The sequence below is a fragment of the Gossypium raimondii genome, chromosome 9, assembly GCF_025698545.1.
Source record: "Gossypium raimondii isolate GPD5lz chromosome 9, ASM2569854v1, whole genome shotgun sequence".
NCBI classification, from domain to species: Eukaryota; Viridiplantae; Streptophyta; class Magnoliopsida; order Malvales; family Malvaceae; genus Gossypium; species Gossypium raimondii.
In genome coordinates, this window is record NC_068573.1 from 41,930,854 (window position 1) to 41,947,544 (window position 16,691).

The window sequence follows — 16,691 nt, forward strand, 5'->3', positions numbered from 1 at the left end:
ATAAGCTAACAGGGGATTATCTGAAACTTAGTTACCTAATTAACAAACTAGTCAGTCCTCTCCCACTATATAAACTGATTGATTCCTCCTTTTTTTCTCGGCATCCAAACATTTTTGGCTACATATCTCACAAAATATATTGCTAAAGAAAACAGAAAACACACCATGGTTTCACTTGTTCTTACATCATCCGACATTTTCAGGGCTTTGTTCCTAGCATTGTCTGTTGTCTGGTTAGTATCTGATTTGGCATTTGCAAAACATGCAGGCATTACCAGGCACTACAAGTTTGATGTAAGTAATTTTTGTTTACCCTTTTCTGATACTGCAATTTTAAGTTTGGTTATAGCTTAGCCTAACATTTCTACTATGAGTTTGCAGATTAAGATGCAGAGTGTGACAAGGTTGTGCCAAACGAAGAACATTGTGACAGTAAATGGCCAATTCCCGGGGCCTCGGATAATAGCACGGGAAGGTGATCGCCTTTTGATCAAGGTGGTTAACCATGTTAAATACAATGTCACAATTCACTGGTATGAAATTTGAGTTCCCTAATCCTACTGATTTCCTTCATTTATCAATGGTTAGCATTTTAGTGTAAAAATGTTGGCGGTTCGTTTGTGAAACTAGGCATGGAATCCGGCAGATAAGGAGTGGATGGGCTGATGGACCTGCCTATGTCACACAGTGTCCGATTCAGACAGGGCAATCCTATGTATACAATTTCACTCTTACCGGCCAAAGAGGGACGTTATTTTGGCATGCTCACATCTCTTGGCTAAGAGCTACTCTTTATGGACCTATTGTCATCCTCCCCAAAAAGCATGCCTCTTATCCATTTCCCCACCCCTACAAAGAAGTTCCCATCGTTTTCGGTAACCGACACGATTTCTCATATCAGCCACTATAACAGTAATAATTTTATTGCATCTCTAATTGATTTGTTTGAGTTTTTGCCTCGAATTGCAGGGGAGTGGTGGAAAGCTGATACCGAAACAATTATCAACCAGGCAATGGCAACCGGAGGAGCACCAAATATCTCGGATGCCTTCACCATTAACGGTCTTCCGGGGCCTTCTTACAACTGCTCAGCAAAAGGTACCTCATCATCATGCATTCACAACATTGTCAATTTCTATTGGAAAGGTTCCAATTTAGTGACATACTAAAATCATGTAAACGAAACTTATACAGATACATTCAAGCTTAAGGTGAAGGCCGGTAAAACTTATCTTCTCCGTCTCGTCAATGCTGCACTCAACGACGAGCTGTTTTTCAGAGTCGCAAACCACACCCTTACAGTTGTAGAAGCCGATGCAGTGTACGTCAAACCCTTCAAAACGGGTATTGTGCTTATCACTCCAGGGCAGACCACTAATGTCCTTCTGAGGGCCAAATCCAAGACCCCAAGTGCCAAGTTTGCAATGTCAGCTAGGCCTTATGCCACGGGCCCTGCCACTTTCGACAATACCACTACAATTGGAATTCTGGAATATGAGAAATCTGCTTCAGCCTCAAAATCTAATCACAAGAACTTGCCACTGCTAAAAGCAAAACTTCCACAATTCAATGACTCCAGCTATGCTATGAAGTTCCAGCGTAAATTCCGCAGTCTTGCCACTGCTAAATTCCCGGCAAAGGTCCCAAAAAATGTTGATAGACGGTTCTTCTTCACGGTGGGGCTAGGGATACTCCCTTGCTCAAAAAACCAAACATGCCAAGGTCCCAACAACACCAGGCCAGCAGCAGCAGTTAACAATGTCTCATTTGTGCAACCAAATATTGCTCTTCTCCAAGCTCACTTCTTTAATAAATCAAAGGGTGTTTACACCACAAACTTCCCAACTAACCCACCTTTCAAGTTCAACTACACAGGCACACCACCCAAAAACATAATGTTGAGCAGTGGCACCAAGTTGGTAGCGCTACCTTTTAACATTAGCGTGGAGTTGGTGATGCAGGATACTAGCATCCTTGGTGCAGAAAGCCACCCTTTACATCTTCATGGCTTCAACTTCTTTGTTTTGGGTCAAGGTGTTGGAAACTTTGATCCTAAAAAGGATCCGGCCAAGTTCAATCTCGTCGACCCTGCGGAGAGGAACACGGTAGGTGTACCAGCTGGTGGGTGGGTTGCCATTCGGTTCCTTGCAGACAACCCAGGTGAGTTAATTATAACTCTGCATTTCTTTCAATTAATGATTTGCAATTCTTTTGTATCAACTTAGAATGTTAAATGGTGCATGAATAGGCGTTTGGTTTATGCACTGCCATTTGGAAGTACACACAAGCTGGGGCTTGAAGATGGCTTGGGTGGTCAACGACGGAAAAGGGCGCAAACAGAAGCTACCACCTCCGCCTGCCGATCTTCCTAAATGCTGAAACCCCACCCATCGTTGTCGTCTTTACCATGTTACGATACAATTTTCCACTATATTCTCTTATTTCCTTTCCTATGCACTTTATATACGAAACGATATAGCACTTGTTAGGTCCCCCAGATCTTCACTGTTTTCGGGTTCCATATATACAGCGCCAGAACAAGAACTGGTGCAGATTTTGGTATAGATTATCAGGCTGTGTAATGCACTACCATCACAACTAATGATGTCTGAAAGGATCTATATACATTATATAGATTTTCTACAAATACAATTTTTCTTTTTCTTATTAACTTGTCCAGATTTCCATAATCATTACCGAGTTTTGCTTTAGTATATGGTTATATATAGTGGCTATTTCTGCCTGTTTTCATGTCTAAGTCCTGGATACACGATGGAAAAATGTACATACATATGTATGCGTATTAACACACAAACTCAAAAAAGAGAGAAACCTATCTATTGGGTTACTGTTAAAAATCAAGATCATAATTGGTTTACGTTTAATTCATTAGGTAAATCATAATAAAAATAAAAATAATATTTGTATATAGTAAAACTTATAACTAATGGAAAATTATATAAATAAATGAAAATATTAAATTTACTATAATATAGGTACATTATTTTATGTACTTATTTAAATATTTTGATTATAATTATGAAATTTTATTTAAATTTAAAGAAAAAATAGCCTTAAACTATATCATTTTTTCCTAAACCAATAGTAATAAATATATATATTATGAAAATAAAAAAATATTAAAATACATATTATAAAATTAAAATTAAATTATTTAAAAGATAATTTAATCTCAGTAACAATTAAATGTCTATCTCATCCCATCCCATTTGTTCTCACGACATTTTTTTCTCTTCTTTCTTCAACCTAGGGTTTAGGTGTTTCATATTATCTTTGTATCAACTCACAGGATTTGAGGTATGTGCAGTGAGAACAAAGTTGGAGCTGAAGAGAATACCGACTGGAAGCTCAAGTCAAATTGATTCAAAGCTTATTTATTGTTACTGTAGATTGAAATCTGGTTAAACAAAAAAAAAGTATTTTTTTCTTCTTCTTCTTTATTCTCAAGGTATCTCCGGGGAGGAAGCCATTTCTCCTATTTATGTATCTCTTGTGTAAAATAGAAAGTATCTCTGGTGGAGGAAATCATTTTTTCCATCGATTTGGGATTATAGGGTTTCTCAAATTGATTAAGCAAGACGAATAAACTATTTGAAACACCTAGGGTTTCAAGAAACAAAATTGAAAAAGAAGAATAAAGAACAACCAAAGGATTTATATTTTCAATTGGATGATTAAACCATGGAAGCCGATGGATTGTTTGATATCTGATTACAATTTTTCTTTTTGGTACACGATATCTGATGAGAATTGAAACAGTAAGGAACGAGAATGAGTAATCTTTTTGAGTATGGGGTAAATTTAAATTACGGTAATTGTAATTATTATTAATTTTTCCATTTCCTATTTTTATTTCTTTTATTTCAAAATTTTATAATTTTAAAATATAATTAAAATATGCCACGTATCAAATTTTGATTAGTTCAGGAAGTTTTTAAACGACATGTAACAGAAGGATCGATAGTGCAAATACCATTTTGATAAAAAAAAGAAAAGAAAATTAAGTATTTAAGTGGAAAAGGCCGTATATTTAAGCTTTTTATTTATTATATTAAATGGAAAATGTTGAAAGCCTCTAAATCAAAACAAATAAAAATTAAAATAATGAATAATTTTCGAACTTTTAATTTAAAAAATAAAAACTGAAATAAATATATCTCGAAATATGATAATAATATTATGAATTAAATCAAGAAAGTTATTTAAAATTTTAAATAAAAATGTAAAAAGTGAAAATGTAGTATAAGCCAAATAAAAGGAAAGGAAAAAAATATTAATATGTGATGGGCAGATGACATTATTAAAAGGTAGTTATAAACCTTTTATTTAATCCGTAGAAAAGATTACTATTGAATAAGAAAAGGAAATTAAAAAGTATTTCTTGGAATATATGGTAAGAAAAACCAAAAAGCTTTAATAATATTAAGAGTAAATTACATTCAAGAATACTAAATTATTAATAAGTTTATATTTTGATCACTCAATTTTAAAAAATTATGAAATGGTCACTAAGTTATTCGAAATTTTTTATTTAATTCATTGAGTTGTTAAGTTTTTTAATAAAAAGATCCGGCTTACGAGCTCTAAGCGACGATTTGATGATTTGTACAGTAAATCAATACCCATTAAATAGTGGGCAAACATACCTTAGATCCAAGTCAATATGACAATCATTGTCGGAAGTAGAATAGAAGTTGTTGCATGAAAAAAAAATTAAACTGTAGAATAGAAGAGAAATGAGAGCTTTTAATTGGTGTAGAGGTAGCAAGTAAAAAGGTCATGCAATAGCATTTTTAAGAGCCTGATAATTAAAATGAAAACTTTTGAATAGTTTAATAACTATTTTGTAATTTTCTGAAGTGACTAAATATAAACTTACTAAAAATTTAGTAAGAAAAAGTGTAATTTACCCTGATAGTAAAAAGAAGATTAGTGGGATGAAAATGGAATCAACTAAGATCTAACGGCAAAATTACGCCAACTCGATGGATTTTGAGTCGATAGAAGTGGATTCTTTTTCATTTTAAAAAAATCGAATATGAGGGGAAAGTGGGACAATGAAAATTTTTAATTAACAAATTATGAGATCAGATAGGGATTGAATTTTTATCAAACCAATTTTTTTGGAATTAAAAATTTCAAAATATAAAAAAATAAAAAATCGATTCAATTCATTTTTTAGTCTCATTAAACATATCTATATTGATTCATGGGCCAACCAACTTTATATCTCTCACTAAACCAATACGTTGATTGATTCCTAATCTAGCTGGTTGATTCAGTTCAATTCACATAAACACATCATCTTGGTAAGAAAATTACCAAAATATCTCTCTTCTAATTTTATAATTAACTTTTAAACTTTTATTAGATTCTATAAAAAATTAACTATTTTTGTTTATTTTAATTGAAATATATTTTTTATTTTTATAATTCATTCTTTATAAAAATTAATATAATACCAAATTTATTTAATATTTTGGGTAGAAATCGGTGAAAGCCAAAGATTTAAAAAAGAATAATTTAACAAAGGATGGGTTCGAGTATTGAATTTCTAAATAAAATGGGATTTAAGACGAGATCCGAAACGAAAGGTATAAAAAATTGAGCCGAGAGCAAGCAAGCAAAAATTGGTCGCCTCCTTCCCGTTACAATCTCCAAATTGAAAACATGCAGTCCAAAAGGACTGGTATGACATTTGAAATATGAAGCTTTCGAAACATATCGCACTAAAGCGTCTTTTAAACCCAAATAAATCTTAAATCAGATTGTTTTGAATAATCAGTTAACCATGTTTTAAATCTTCGTTATTTTACTCCTATCGTGAATGAACAAGAAACTCATAAAATTGATGTGAGAGGTAAAGATGATTATATTTCTAAAAGCAAACTTCAAGGGAATCTGAAAAATGATAAAACCCTTGTGTTTGAAAATATGATAGAAAAGAAAATCACAAATAAAAGCTTAAATGCAAGCTTTTCTTTTCTTACCATTTCCGCATCAAAATTAACCATGTTCATCAAGTACAATTAAGGGGATTTGTGACTGTGCTGTGGGAATGCTGCTGCAGTTGGCTAAGTTTTACGCAAAAACCTGCTGCATTGGATTCCCAACATCATAAACTTATCCCATCCTCACTCACTGACACCACTTCACATTTTGTTTCAAATTCCAGCTTTGCCAGCTATTGTATCGAGCGGGAAAATCATTGCCCTGACAACCCTCAATCATTCATTCCCACATTCCTCAATATTTGAATTGAACAACAGGAAATTACTAATATCTTCCACCAATTTCTCTTTTATTTCATCTCACTACTAAACAAATCTTTGAATAATAGGTCAACCCTAATATTGAAGAATTAAAAGTTGGAATATAAACATTTTCAAAGGTAAGCATTTATATGGGACAAAAATTTAAAAAAATCAGCAATTTATAGCTTCAAAAGTAGGCTAAAATTATTAACAAGATTAGTATCATAATCAAAATGGGTGGAACAAGTCGGCCTAATTCTGCTAGCACCTTACAAGAAAGATAAGCTTTTTTAGGTTAAAAAGTCCATAGATTAAACAAGAAATGTGTAAGTCTGTTACGTCATTGAATCGGAAAAAGAATTTAAGTAGTAATAAAATTACTGAAAAAAAAAAGAACAAATAGCGAAAGGGGAAACAAAACAAAATTGGATGACATAATAGAAACCGAAACGATAGCAAAGACAATAAAATTCATACAAATAAATTTAATATGCTTCTACATTAGAAATTTGAAGAAAATAGATAACACTACTAGTTTCTAATCATCCTAAATCATATATTTACGGATGGAATTTATAAAAATAAAATAAATAAGCCAATAATGCAAAAAGTTTTTTTTTTTATAGTTTGAACCATAAGGCTTCTCGTCTAGGCTGCATAGTGAAAAGAGCATCGAGATCAGGCGGCTGGAAGTAACCGTTCTTCGGTGGCTCCCTCTTTACTACGCCTTGTGATTTCTTTCTTGGCGGCGGCGGACATTTGAATGCCTCCGGAATTCGATGCTTCGGTGTCGTACATCCTTCTTCTATCAAGCCGGCTCTCTCCATTACTCTAAAAACTTTTAAAAAAGCAAAAATCTAGAGACTTGAAACCGCTATATATATATAAGGAATTGAATTTCGTATAACTTTTTGAATGTTTGAAAATTTGGTGGGAGAGGAAAAAAAATGGGGAATGTTCGTGGAATCGTGGGCGGTTTTTTTTTAAGCTGTTGAAATATATAAATATATAAATAATAAATTAAAAAGATTGGCCAATTTTGATCTCGCGAGGGGGATTGTTGACAGCTAAGCAAGAATTGGTTTGGTTGACGTGGCGGATGATGACTGGAAGTTAATGAAATTACACGTGGCTTACAATGAGCCGCGTTATGTGTTCATGGGGGCATTTTTCAAATAGGGCGGCGCCTGACTTGGGTCGGCGTTTGGGCGGGAAATATTAGTTACTTTGAATGTCGACCGCCCGTTTTTGGGCTTTTTTATACTAAGATTTTGGTGGAGATAATTTTTATTTGGATTTTATGATGAGGGTTTATCATATTTGAGTCGGTGGATATGAATTGGTGGACTGAACCCGCTGTCAATGGGGCCACTGGCGACTGAAAAAAATAACAATGGGCTTAGATTTGAAGCATGCCTAAAATGTGCTTCAATTTAGTTTCTTACTAATACCATTTTAACCCCTAAATCCATAAAAAAAGAACATACAATTTTATTTTTCATGCATTGCTCCTCCAGTAGGATTCCAACCTACAACTACCGGTCATTTACAAATGTATAATTTAATTAAATAATTTAAATTGTGCTAACTAAGTTTTAACTCGATTTACATCGATATTGTTGTCATTATATGTAAGAGTTAGAAGGGTTATGAGTAGTTTTAAGAGTTGTGTAAAAGAAGTTTAAATTGGTTAAAATTTGACATAAGTTCCTATACTCCTCAAAAATTTAGAATTTAGTGCTTATACTTTTATTTTTAAGAAATTAGTTCCTCTACTTTTGATTTCAAAATTCAAGTCCAACGGTTATCATTGTTAATTTTGTTGTTTAATTTGTTAGTGTAACATTTAAAAAAATACTCACTTAGTAGCCATGTAACTAAAAAATGACATTGTAATGAACCTGAATTTAACAAAATAATTTTAATAGTGTTAATAGTTGGACTTGAATTTTAAAATCTAAAAAGTAATGGGTTCGAGAACTAAAATTACAATGACTAGATTCTGAATTTTCTAAAAGTACAAGGACTTGTAATATATTTTAAGCATTTATCAATACTTAGTAGTAAATTTGAATTATAAAATTGTTTGGTATATTAATTAAATTTAAGCTTTTAATATAATTATAATTATTTGATAAATGTGAATATTAAAATTTTAAAGGTAAAGTATTTAAAGGTCACTATAACGTTAAAAGAAGTTAAATTAAATTTAAAAATTCTATATCATGAATTACCAAACTGTTTAAAAATTAAATCTTTGAAATAGTAATTTTCAATTTATTTTTTCTTCAATGGGTTATCAAACATGAATTTATTTTTAGCACTTAATTTTTAATTTATCAAACAATATTTAAGTCTTATGATAAAATTAAAATAGAATGAATTTATTTTTAGAAATTTTAAATAATGTACCATCACCTGGTTTATTGATAACATATAAATTTATCTGGTGTTAGTGTATCAAATATTAATCCAAAATATGTCATGATAAAAAAATTGTGATATTAATTTTTTATTTAAATTTACTATAACAATTAAGTTATACAAGGCATTGCGTTAACTGTGGTGGTGGTTCAAGTCATGTACGGTACAGAGGACACTAAAAATGAAAGTAGTGAGTGTAATTAAGAATAGTTTCATCTTGTGTTGGGAAGAGATATTTGTAAAGAAATGTCAGTTAGGTATGGATCCTAGCGACTGAGCACTACATTTCACAAGCTTAAGACAACAAGAAACCTTTGCTAATTGTTGATATTGTGTACAACAAAGAGGAGGTCAAGGAGGAGGGAATGGTGGTGACAAGTAGGTCAGTTCACCTGGTAAAGCGGAGAATGTGTTCTAAGGTTGTTGGAGAGGCCAAAAGGATCCGTTCTTCCTCGTCTGGGGGAGTATATATAGTGGATGTCCTCTTGTTCGCTAGCATGACATGGTAAGCCGTTATAGGAGGGTTTCCATAAGAAAGAACATGCCAGAGGTGCAAGACGTGTATCGTGAGCCCCGTTCTATTATGGTAGTACGAGGTGGATGGATAATTCCTAGAGATGGGTGGCTCCTGAAAGAGAGAGCGTGTAATATCCTGATTTTAGGGTTAGTCGGAACAGTGGTTTTGGGACCACAATCCGAGGTCAAAATAATTATTTTATTATTTTATTAATGTTTACAGTATGATAGAATGTTCGTGTGAAAATTTCATAAATAAATTTTATCGTTTGAGTGGTTAATTCAATAAAAAGGACTTAATCGCGTAAACTTGAAAAGTAGCATGCTATAAGTTAAAGTGCTTATTTGCTTTAGTTAATTAAAGGTGAGGTCCTTATGTTGTGATTTGACCATTAAATAATTGAGTGGACAAATATGGACAACTATTAAGTGTTTTATTTATGTTTTATTAATTGACATTTTGGTAATTAAATAAATAATGGTAAACCAAAACATGACTTTAGTCCATCTTTTTGGTGAATGCCGAATTTCTAAAGAAAGAAAACACTATTTTTGAGCTCTCATGCATTCGGCACTTGTATCTTTGATCAAGGTAAGTTCTTTGCTTGATTTTTTGATAATTTTTATGTTTTTGAGATCGTTGCTTCGTAATTTAGCTAGCCCGTACCTCCGATTTCGAAACTGTTAAAGATTTTGATAGTTTTCATTGTTGAATACATGTGTTAATTGATATTTGACGATTAAATATGAAATTTTGATGATAGTTTTACATGTTTGGTAAAGTGATTTTGAGTAAAAATGTTAATTTTGGACTAAATTGAGAAAAAAGATAAATCGTGTGGTAAAAGTGTGAATAAATGAAAATTTTGGGCTGTTATGGCAATAATAAAATTCGGCTAGCTTGGGTTTGTGTTTAATTTTATGAAATTGTGATTTTATGTGATAATAACTAAATTGCAAAAATGTGAAAGTATAGGGGCAAAAGTGTAAAATTGCCCTAATGTGTAAATTGTGTTATATTGAGTGAATTAGTGATTAAATAAGTAAATTTTGTATTAATTTAGATCAAGAAAGGAAGAAATCGGAATTGGATCGGGGGAAGTCGAAAGTTATTGAATAGTCGTTCTGGTCTATTCGTGTTCGTACGAGGTAAGTTCATAAGTGAATAAATGTTCTCGAATTCAAATGTATATGTTTTATATATTATCGAATTGAATTGTATTTATATACATATTGCCGAATTGAATTGAGCACGGAATGACGTGTTTCGAGCTGGAATTGATTGAATTATGACGTCCGAAAGCCCCGTACGAACTATAGGAATAGTATAGGATACATATGTCATGACATAGGATTCCGAGATGTGTTATCGTGTAAGACCACGTCTGGGACGTTGGTATCGATTTGTGATTTACGTGTAAGACCATGTCTGGGACATCGACATCATATATGATTTCGTATTAGACCCTGTCTAGGATAGTGGCATCGATATGTGATAACATGTAAGACCATATCTGGGATATGGCGTTGTATGAGCTTTCCGAGCAATCCAAGTATCTTTATTGATTCTGAATTATCGAAAGAGCAATATCGATAAATGGATAACTGTAATGGCCTAAATTCTAGGTTATCGGAACAGTGGTTTCGGGACCACAAATCCGATGAGGAAAATTTTATTTTTCTTATATTTTTATGGTCTATTATTTCACAAAATGATTTCGTGAAAATTTCGTTGAAAAATTTTGACGTTTGGGCACTCAATTTAGTCAAAAGGACTAAATTATAAAAAGTGCAAAAGTTGAGTTCTACATGTTAGAGGTGTCCAATTGTTATGAAATTTTAAATTGGAGGTCCTTATATGGTAATTAGACCATTGGTAACTTGGTAGACAAAAATGGACATGAGATAAGTGAAATAGAAAATTTTTAAGTTAGGGGCAATTTGGTAATCTAGTAATAAAAGAATTAAAAAGGGAAAAAGATGGCAAAAATCATCATCTTCTTCATTAGGACGAAATCAGCAAGGGGGGAAGCCATAGTTAGGGTTTTCAAGCTTCCAAGCTCGATAGTAAGTGATCCCAAGCCCCGTTTTTAATGTTCTTTACGTTTTTGAGATCCCGGTAGCTTAATTTAGCTTATTTTAGCCATAATTTAACCTAGGGTTTATATTTGGAAAAATACCCATATGTGAAAAGTGTTTATTTTGATGTTTTATGATAGAATATGAAGCTAGAAATTATGTTAAACAACTTTTGCTAGTCGATTTTAAGCGAAAACGAGTAAAACGACATAATCGGTAAAAATACCTAATGTTCATAAGTACATGTTAGAGTGAGAATTTGATGTTTCCATAGAAGGGAAAAATGTTCAGCATGTCATAAAACATAAGAATAAGAGATGAAGTTTAATTTCCGAGCCTTGGGGCAAAAATGTAATTATGTAAAAGTTTAGGGGCAAAATTGTAATTTTGAAAAAGTTAGAGTCGAGGGCTGTTTTGATGAATGTGAGTATTAAATAAGTTAAATTTGCTATTTTAGATCAAGAAGAACGAAACTCGAGGTTAGACAAAGGGAAGAATAAAGTTGAAGATTAAGTTGGTGAATTGGACTATATTTGATACCGAGGTAAGTTTACGGTAAATAAATGCAATATTTCAATATTTATTATTAATGCTGTTATTTTCCAGCAATTATGAATTTATTTTATGAATTTATTTGATGATGATCCAAGCATGAAACGATAGAGAATTAAAGTTAAAAAGCCCCGTTGATACATAAGGATGGTACTGGATACGAATGTCATGACATTTGGGTAAAGAGGTCCCATGTAAGACCATGTCTGGGACATGGCATTGGCACCGAGATGATAGGTCCTCTGTAAGACCATGTGCGGGACATGGCATGGGCACCAGATGAGAGGTCCCATATAAGACCATGTCAGGACATGGCGTTGGCACCGAGATGAGAGGTCCCAGTAAGACCATGTCAGGACATGGCATGGGCACCGACATGAGAACATCCCATGTAAGACCATGTCTGGGACATGGCTTTGGCATGTTATTATCAGAAGAGACCCGAGTATCCTTATTGTTCCAATGTAGCTCAACGGGCTAATAAACGAATCATGTTCAGGAAAGTTCAACTAAAAACACAAATGGCAAGCTCAGGTAAGTTTTAAGAGTTACGAACTTATTATATTATCAATTGATATTTGACGATGCAGCAAGAGAAGAGTAAGTTATGAACACAAGTATATTAAGTAAACAAGCAAGAGAACTAATATGAGATTAACTAAAGAGTAAACTAGAGATATAGACATTTAAGTTTAATTATTTGAGTTAAGTATTGTTATTTATTTGCTAGTAAACTTACTAAGCCTTATGCTTACTTCTTTTATTTCTCTTCCTTGTATAGTATTGCAAGCTACTTCAAGGATCCTAAAGAAGTCGGAGATCGTCCACACTATCAACCACAGTTGCTCGGTATTTTATGATAAAACACGTTTGAGTTATGGCATGTATAGGAATTTAGTTATTTTGCATGTTTGTAATTATGATTTTACTAATGAATGATGTGTAAGCATTTGATGATGTATGGTCATTAAAATGGTTAAGTATGAAGGTGTTTGTTGTTATGAAAGTCTAGGTGATGAATTATGCATGAAAATCATGAAAGGATAAAATTGTGCAAAGAAACAGAATTCAAGCAGCACTGTGACGTGACTTTGAAAAATCACTTAGGATGATATAAAATGAATCAGAGGGTGAATGATATATGGAATTAAAGCTTGTTGAGTCTATTTTCATGTAAAAATAACGGTTTAACAAAAGGAGTTTTATATTTTAAGATATGTGAATTTTAGTGAGACAGGGTCAGAACTGTTTTTGGTGTCCCCTGTTTTGAGTTTAGAAAATCATTAAAAATTGTACAAAAATATTTATGAGTTGTATTTTACATTCTTATATTCCTTATTGAGTCTATTTTCTGTATAAATAAGTAATAACTTCATATAAAAATCCTATAATGAGAAAATTTATTTTAATGATAAGAGGTCAGGACAGTCAATTGGTGAAACAGAGGAGACTTTAACAAATAAACTGTACTAATTGGCTGAACCAAAAATTCTAAAAATTTTATGGTAAGTAGATATATGAGTCTAATTTCAGGGAAAATTTACAGAATTAAATTTCGAGTTCCGTAGCTCGAGTTATAATCAATTTAGTAACTGCTGCGCGATTGGACAGCTTTGCTGTAAATAGTGAAAGTAATTTACAAAGTAAATTTTTATGCTCCGAATTAGTATGATAAGTTAAGTAATGCCTCGTGCTCGACTCCGGCAACGGTCTCGGGTAAGGGGTGTTACAATAACTATGTGAAAGTATATCCGATCCAGGTACATATGAAGTGTATATGTTATTCAAAAATTGAAAGGTGAGTATGTTTAAAATGACAATATGTGAAATATATGACAATGAATGAAATTAATGTATACAAATGAACGTTGTGTTACATATGCTCGTTATATGAAATTGTGGTCATATGTTCTGTAATACCCCGAAAATTTTTATAGTAAGATATTATCTTTGATATAGTAAGGAAATAAAGTGACAAAAGAAGAATTTTGAGTTATGACAACATTGAGAAGTATATTATGACATATTAATTCAAGAAAGGATTAAATTGCAAAAGTGAGAAAAGTTTTGTTACCCAAGAGTAAATACTCAAAATTTAAGGGGTTAAAGTGTAAATATAAAAAAGTTGAAGGACCAATAATGTAAATATTTTAAGGGTGGAATAATCTATAAACTAAGGAAAATTGATGAATTAGGACCAAATTGAAAAGCTAGAGAAATTTGAGGACTAAATCACAATTTTACCAAATTAAGTGATGACTCAATGTAATACCCAAAAAAACAATTACTATAGTAAAAAGTAAGATAATATTCACGATATAGTAAAATAAGGAAATAAAGTGATAAAAGGGTAATATTGAGTTATGTCAACATTGAGAAGTATATTATGACATATTAATTCGAGCAAGGATTAAATCGCAAAAGTGAGAAAAGTTTTGTGGCCCAAGAGTAAATACTCAAAATTTAAGGGGTTAAAGTGTAAATATGAAAAAGTTGAAGGAACAATAGTGCAAATATTTTAAGGGTAGAATAATCTAGAAACCAAGGAAAATGGATGAATTAGGACCAAATTGAAAAGGTGAAGAATTTTGAGGGACTAAATCATAATTTTACCAAATTAAGTGATGACTCAATGATGGAATTTTAAAAGAACATAAAGGGAAAAATGGTCAATTAGAAGAGAAAGAAATCTAGAAGGCAATGATGATGTTGGTGATATTTTAGATTAATTAATTAAATAAATATTAGTTTATTAATATTTTAATTTTGATTTTTAAATGATATTTTATTATTTTATTATTAATTTATTTAGTATATATATATGTGGAAAGATAGATGAAAAGCAACCAACTCATCATCTTCCATGCATCCATCGTGAGGAGAAGAGAGAAATAAGGAAAGTTTTGCTTTCTTTACAATTTGGTCTTTTCTCCAAAAAACTTACCATTTTCACCTAGAAATCAAAAGAATTTCTAGAGAGAAAGAGAACAAGGAGACTGTGGGGAGCTAGAATATCAAGTTGGATTCAAGAAATTGAAGTTGGAGGAGAGAGAAATCAAGTTAAAGATTGAAATCAATAGGACAAGGTAAGAGCATTGAGATTTCAATATATTTTTAAGTTTGATATTATTGAAATAGCATGGAAAAGATGTTATAGTAGAGTTTTCTTATATAAAGTCTTATGTTCTTGATATATTAGTGAAGAGAAATAAGTGAAAGTGATGGGAAATATTACAGAGAAAGGGAATAAGGGAGTTATACACCTAGTAATCAACATTTTGCACTAAAACAGTTTTGGACAGCAGTAGTAGGTTAACTTTGAAAAATCACCATAAATTGTGGAATTGAAATTAGAGGATGAACAAAATATGGAATTAAAGCTTACTGAGTCTAGTTTCTCATAGAAGAAACGATGTAAGTAATGGAATTGTAAATCATGAGATATAATAGATTTTGTGAGACAAGGTCAGAATGATTTTGGGTTCCCTTGTTCTGAATTTGGAAAATCATAAAAAAATTGTACAAAAATAATTATGGGATATCATCCGAATTTTGTACAAGGAGATAATTAAGTTTTAGTGAAGAATGGTCGGAACTGTTAGACAGCAGAACAGAGGTGAATTTAAAGAATAAACTGTACTTATTGGCTAAACAAAAAATTCTGAAAATTTTATGGTAAGAAGATATGTGAGTCTAGTTTCAGAGAAAATTAACGGATCTCAATTTGGAGTTCTGTAGCTCAAGATATAAATAATTTAGTGACTATGACTCAAGTGGACAGCTTTGAATGAATATATAAATAAATAGTGAAATTATAGATAATGTTACATATAAGCATGTTATATATATTAAGGATGTGGAATGGAGAGGAGGAGGAGGAAAATATATGATTATTCAACTAGTATGAGTTTTCATTAAAATGACCAATTTACATGTTTTAGATTCAGGGACTAAATTGAACAAATGTGAAACTTTGAGGGTAAATTTGTAAAAATCAAAAAGTGACCAAATTGCATGAAATGAATTATTTTATTATTTAAATTAGTAAATTGAATAAAATATTAATTTAGATCAAGATTGGGTGGAAATTGAGAAAATAGAAATTTTCCAAAATGTCCTTGAATTTTGCTATTTTTGCAATTTAGCCCGGTAAGTTCGTATGAACTATATTTTGTATAATTTTAATAGAAGTGAATGCTATTTGGTAATGAATATTATATATATGTGTGTTTTATTATTGGAATTGAATTATTATTGGTAATAGGTATGATTATTAGATGTTTTGAAATGATTATCGGAAGCTCGATTGGGTTGAAAGCTTGTTGGAGATATATCACATTATCCATTGGTTCTATTGGTAATTTTGGATGATTTGATTCTAGTTATAATGACTTGTATAAGTTAAATTGGTTAATGTTAGCTCATAAATGTTTTGATTTTGATTGGTTATAAATATGAATGCTTGATGAAATGAAATGTCTGAAAATTAATTTGTAAACTCCAATAATGCTCTATAACCCTATTCTGGAGAAGGATACGGGTTAGGGGTGTTACACTCAAGGATGGAAATTTAAAGATTATAAAGGGAAAAATAGTCAATTAGAAGAGAGATAAATCTAGAAGATAATGATGATGTTGGAGATATTTTATATTAATTAAATATTAGTTTATTAATATTTTAATTTAATTTTTAAATGATATTTTATTATTTTATTATATAGAAGAAAAGGAAGATGAAGAATCATCCATTCCACCATATTTCCATGCAACTAATGTGAGAAGAGAGGAGAAGAAAGAAAGTTTTGCTTTCTTTACAATTTGGTCCTTCCACCAAAAATTTACCAT

At 31.6% G+C, this 16,691-nt stretch overlaps 1 protein-coding gene and 1 long non-coding RNA gene across 2 annotated transcripts; both read left to right on the top strand.

The window, feature by feature from the left end:
* Positions 1-112: 112 nt before the first annotated feature.
* Positions 113-2,667, top strand: LOC105799836 (laccase-17). Its single transcript, XM_012630593.2, has 6 exons — positions 113-294; positions 382-533; positions 631-875; positions 970-1,098; positions 1,195-2,160; positions 2,249-2,667. Exons 1-6 carry the CDS (start codon positions 166-168, stop codon positions 2,377-2,379), a joined length of 1,752 nt encoding a protein of 583 aa, XP_012486047.2. The 5' UTR covers positions 113-165; the 3' UTR covers positions 2,380-2,667.
* Positions 2,668-11,242: 8,575 nt separating this feature from the next.
* Positions 11,243-12,731, top strand: LOC128032496 (uncharacterized). Its single transcript, XR_008188735.1, has 3 exons — positions 11,243-11,282; positions 11,752-11,838; positions 12,628-12,731. It is a non-coding gene; the product is annotated as an uncharacterized LOC128032496 (long non-coding RNA).
* Positions 12,732-16,691: the final 3,960 nt, after the last annotated feature.

What these genes read in the sequence shown, in the direction of transcription:
- LOC105799836 (XM_012630593.2), top strand. Translation starts at nt 166, where the DNA reads ATGGTTTCACTTGTTCTTACATCATCCGACATTTTCAGGGCTTTGTTC. An exon ending in TACAATGTCACAATTCACTG is followed by an intron (nt 534 to 630) that starts GTATGAAATTTG and finishes TTGTGAAACTAG; the next exon opens with GCATGGAATCCGGCAGATAA. An exon ending in AGAAGTTCCCATCGTTTTCG is followed by an intron (nt 876 to 969) that starts GTAACCGACACG and finishes CTCGAATTGCAG; the next exon opens with GGGAGTGGTGGAAAGCTGAT.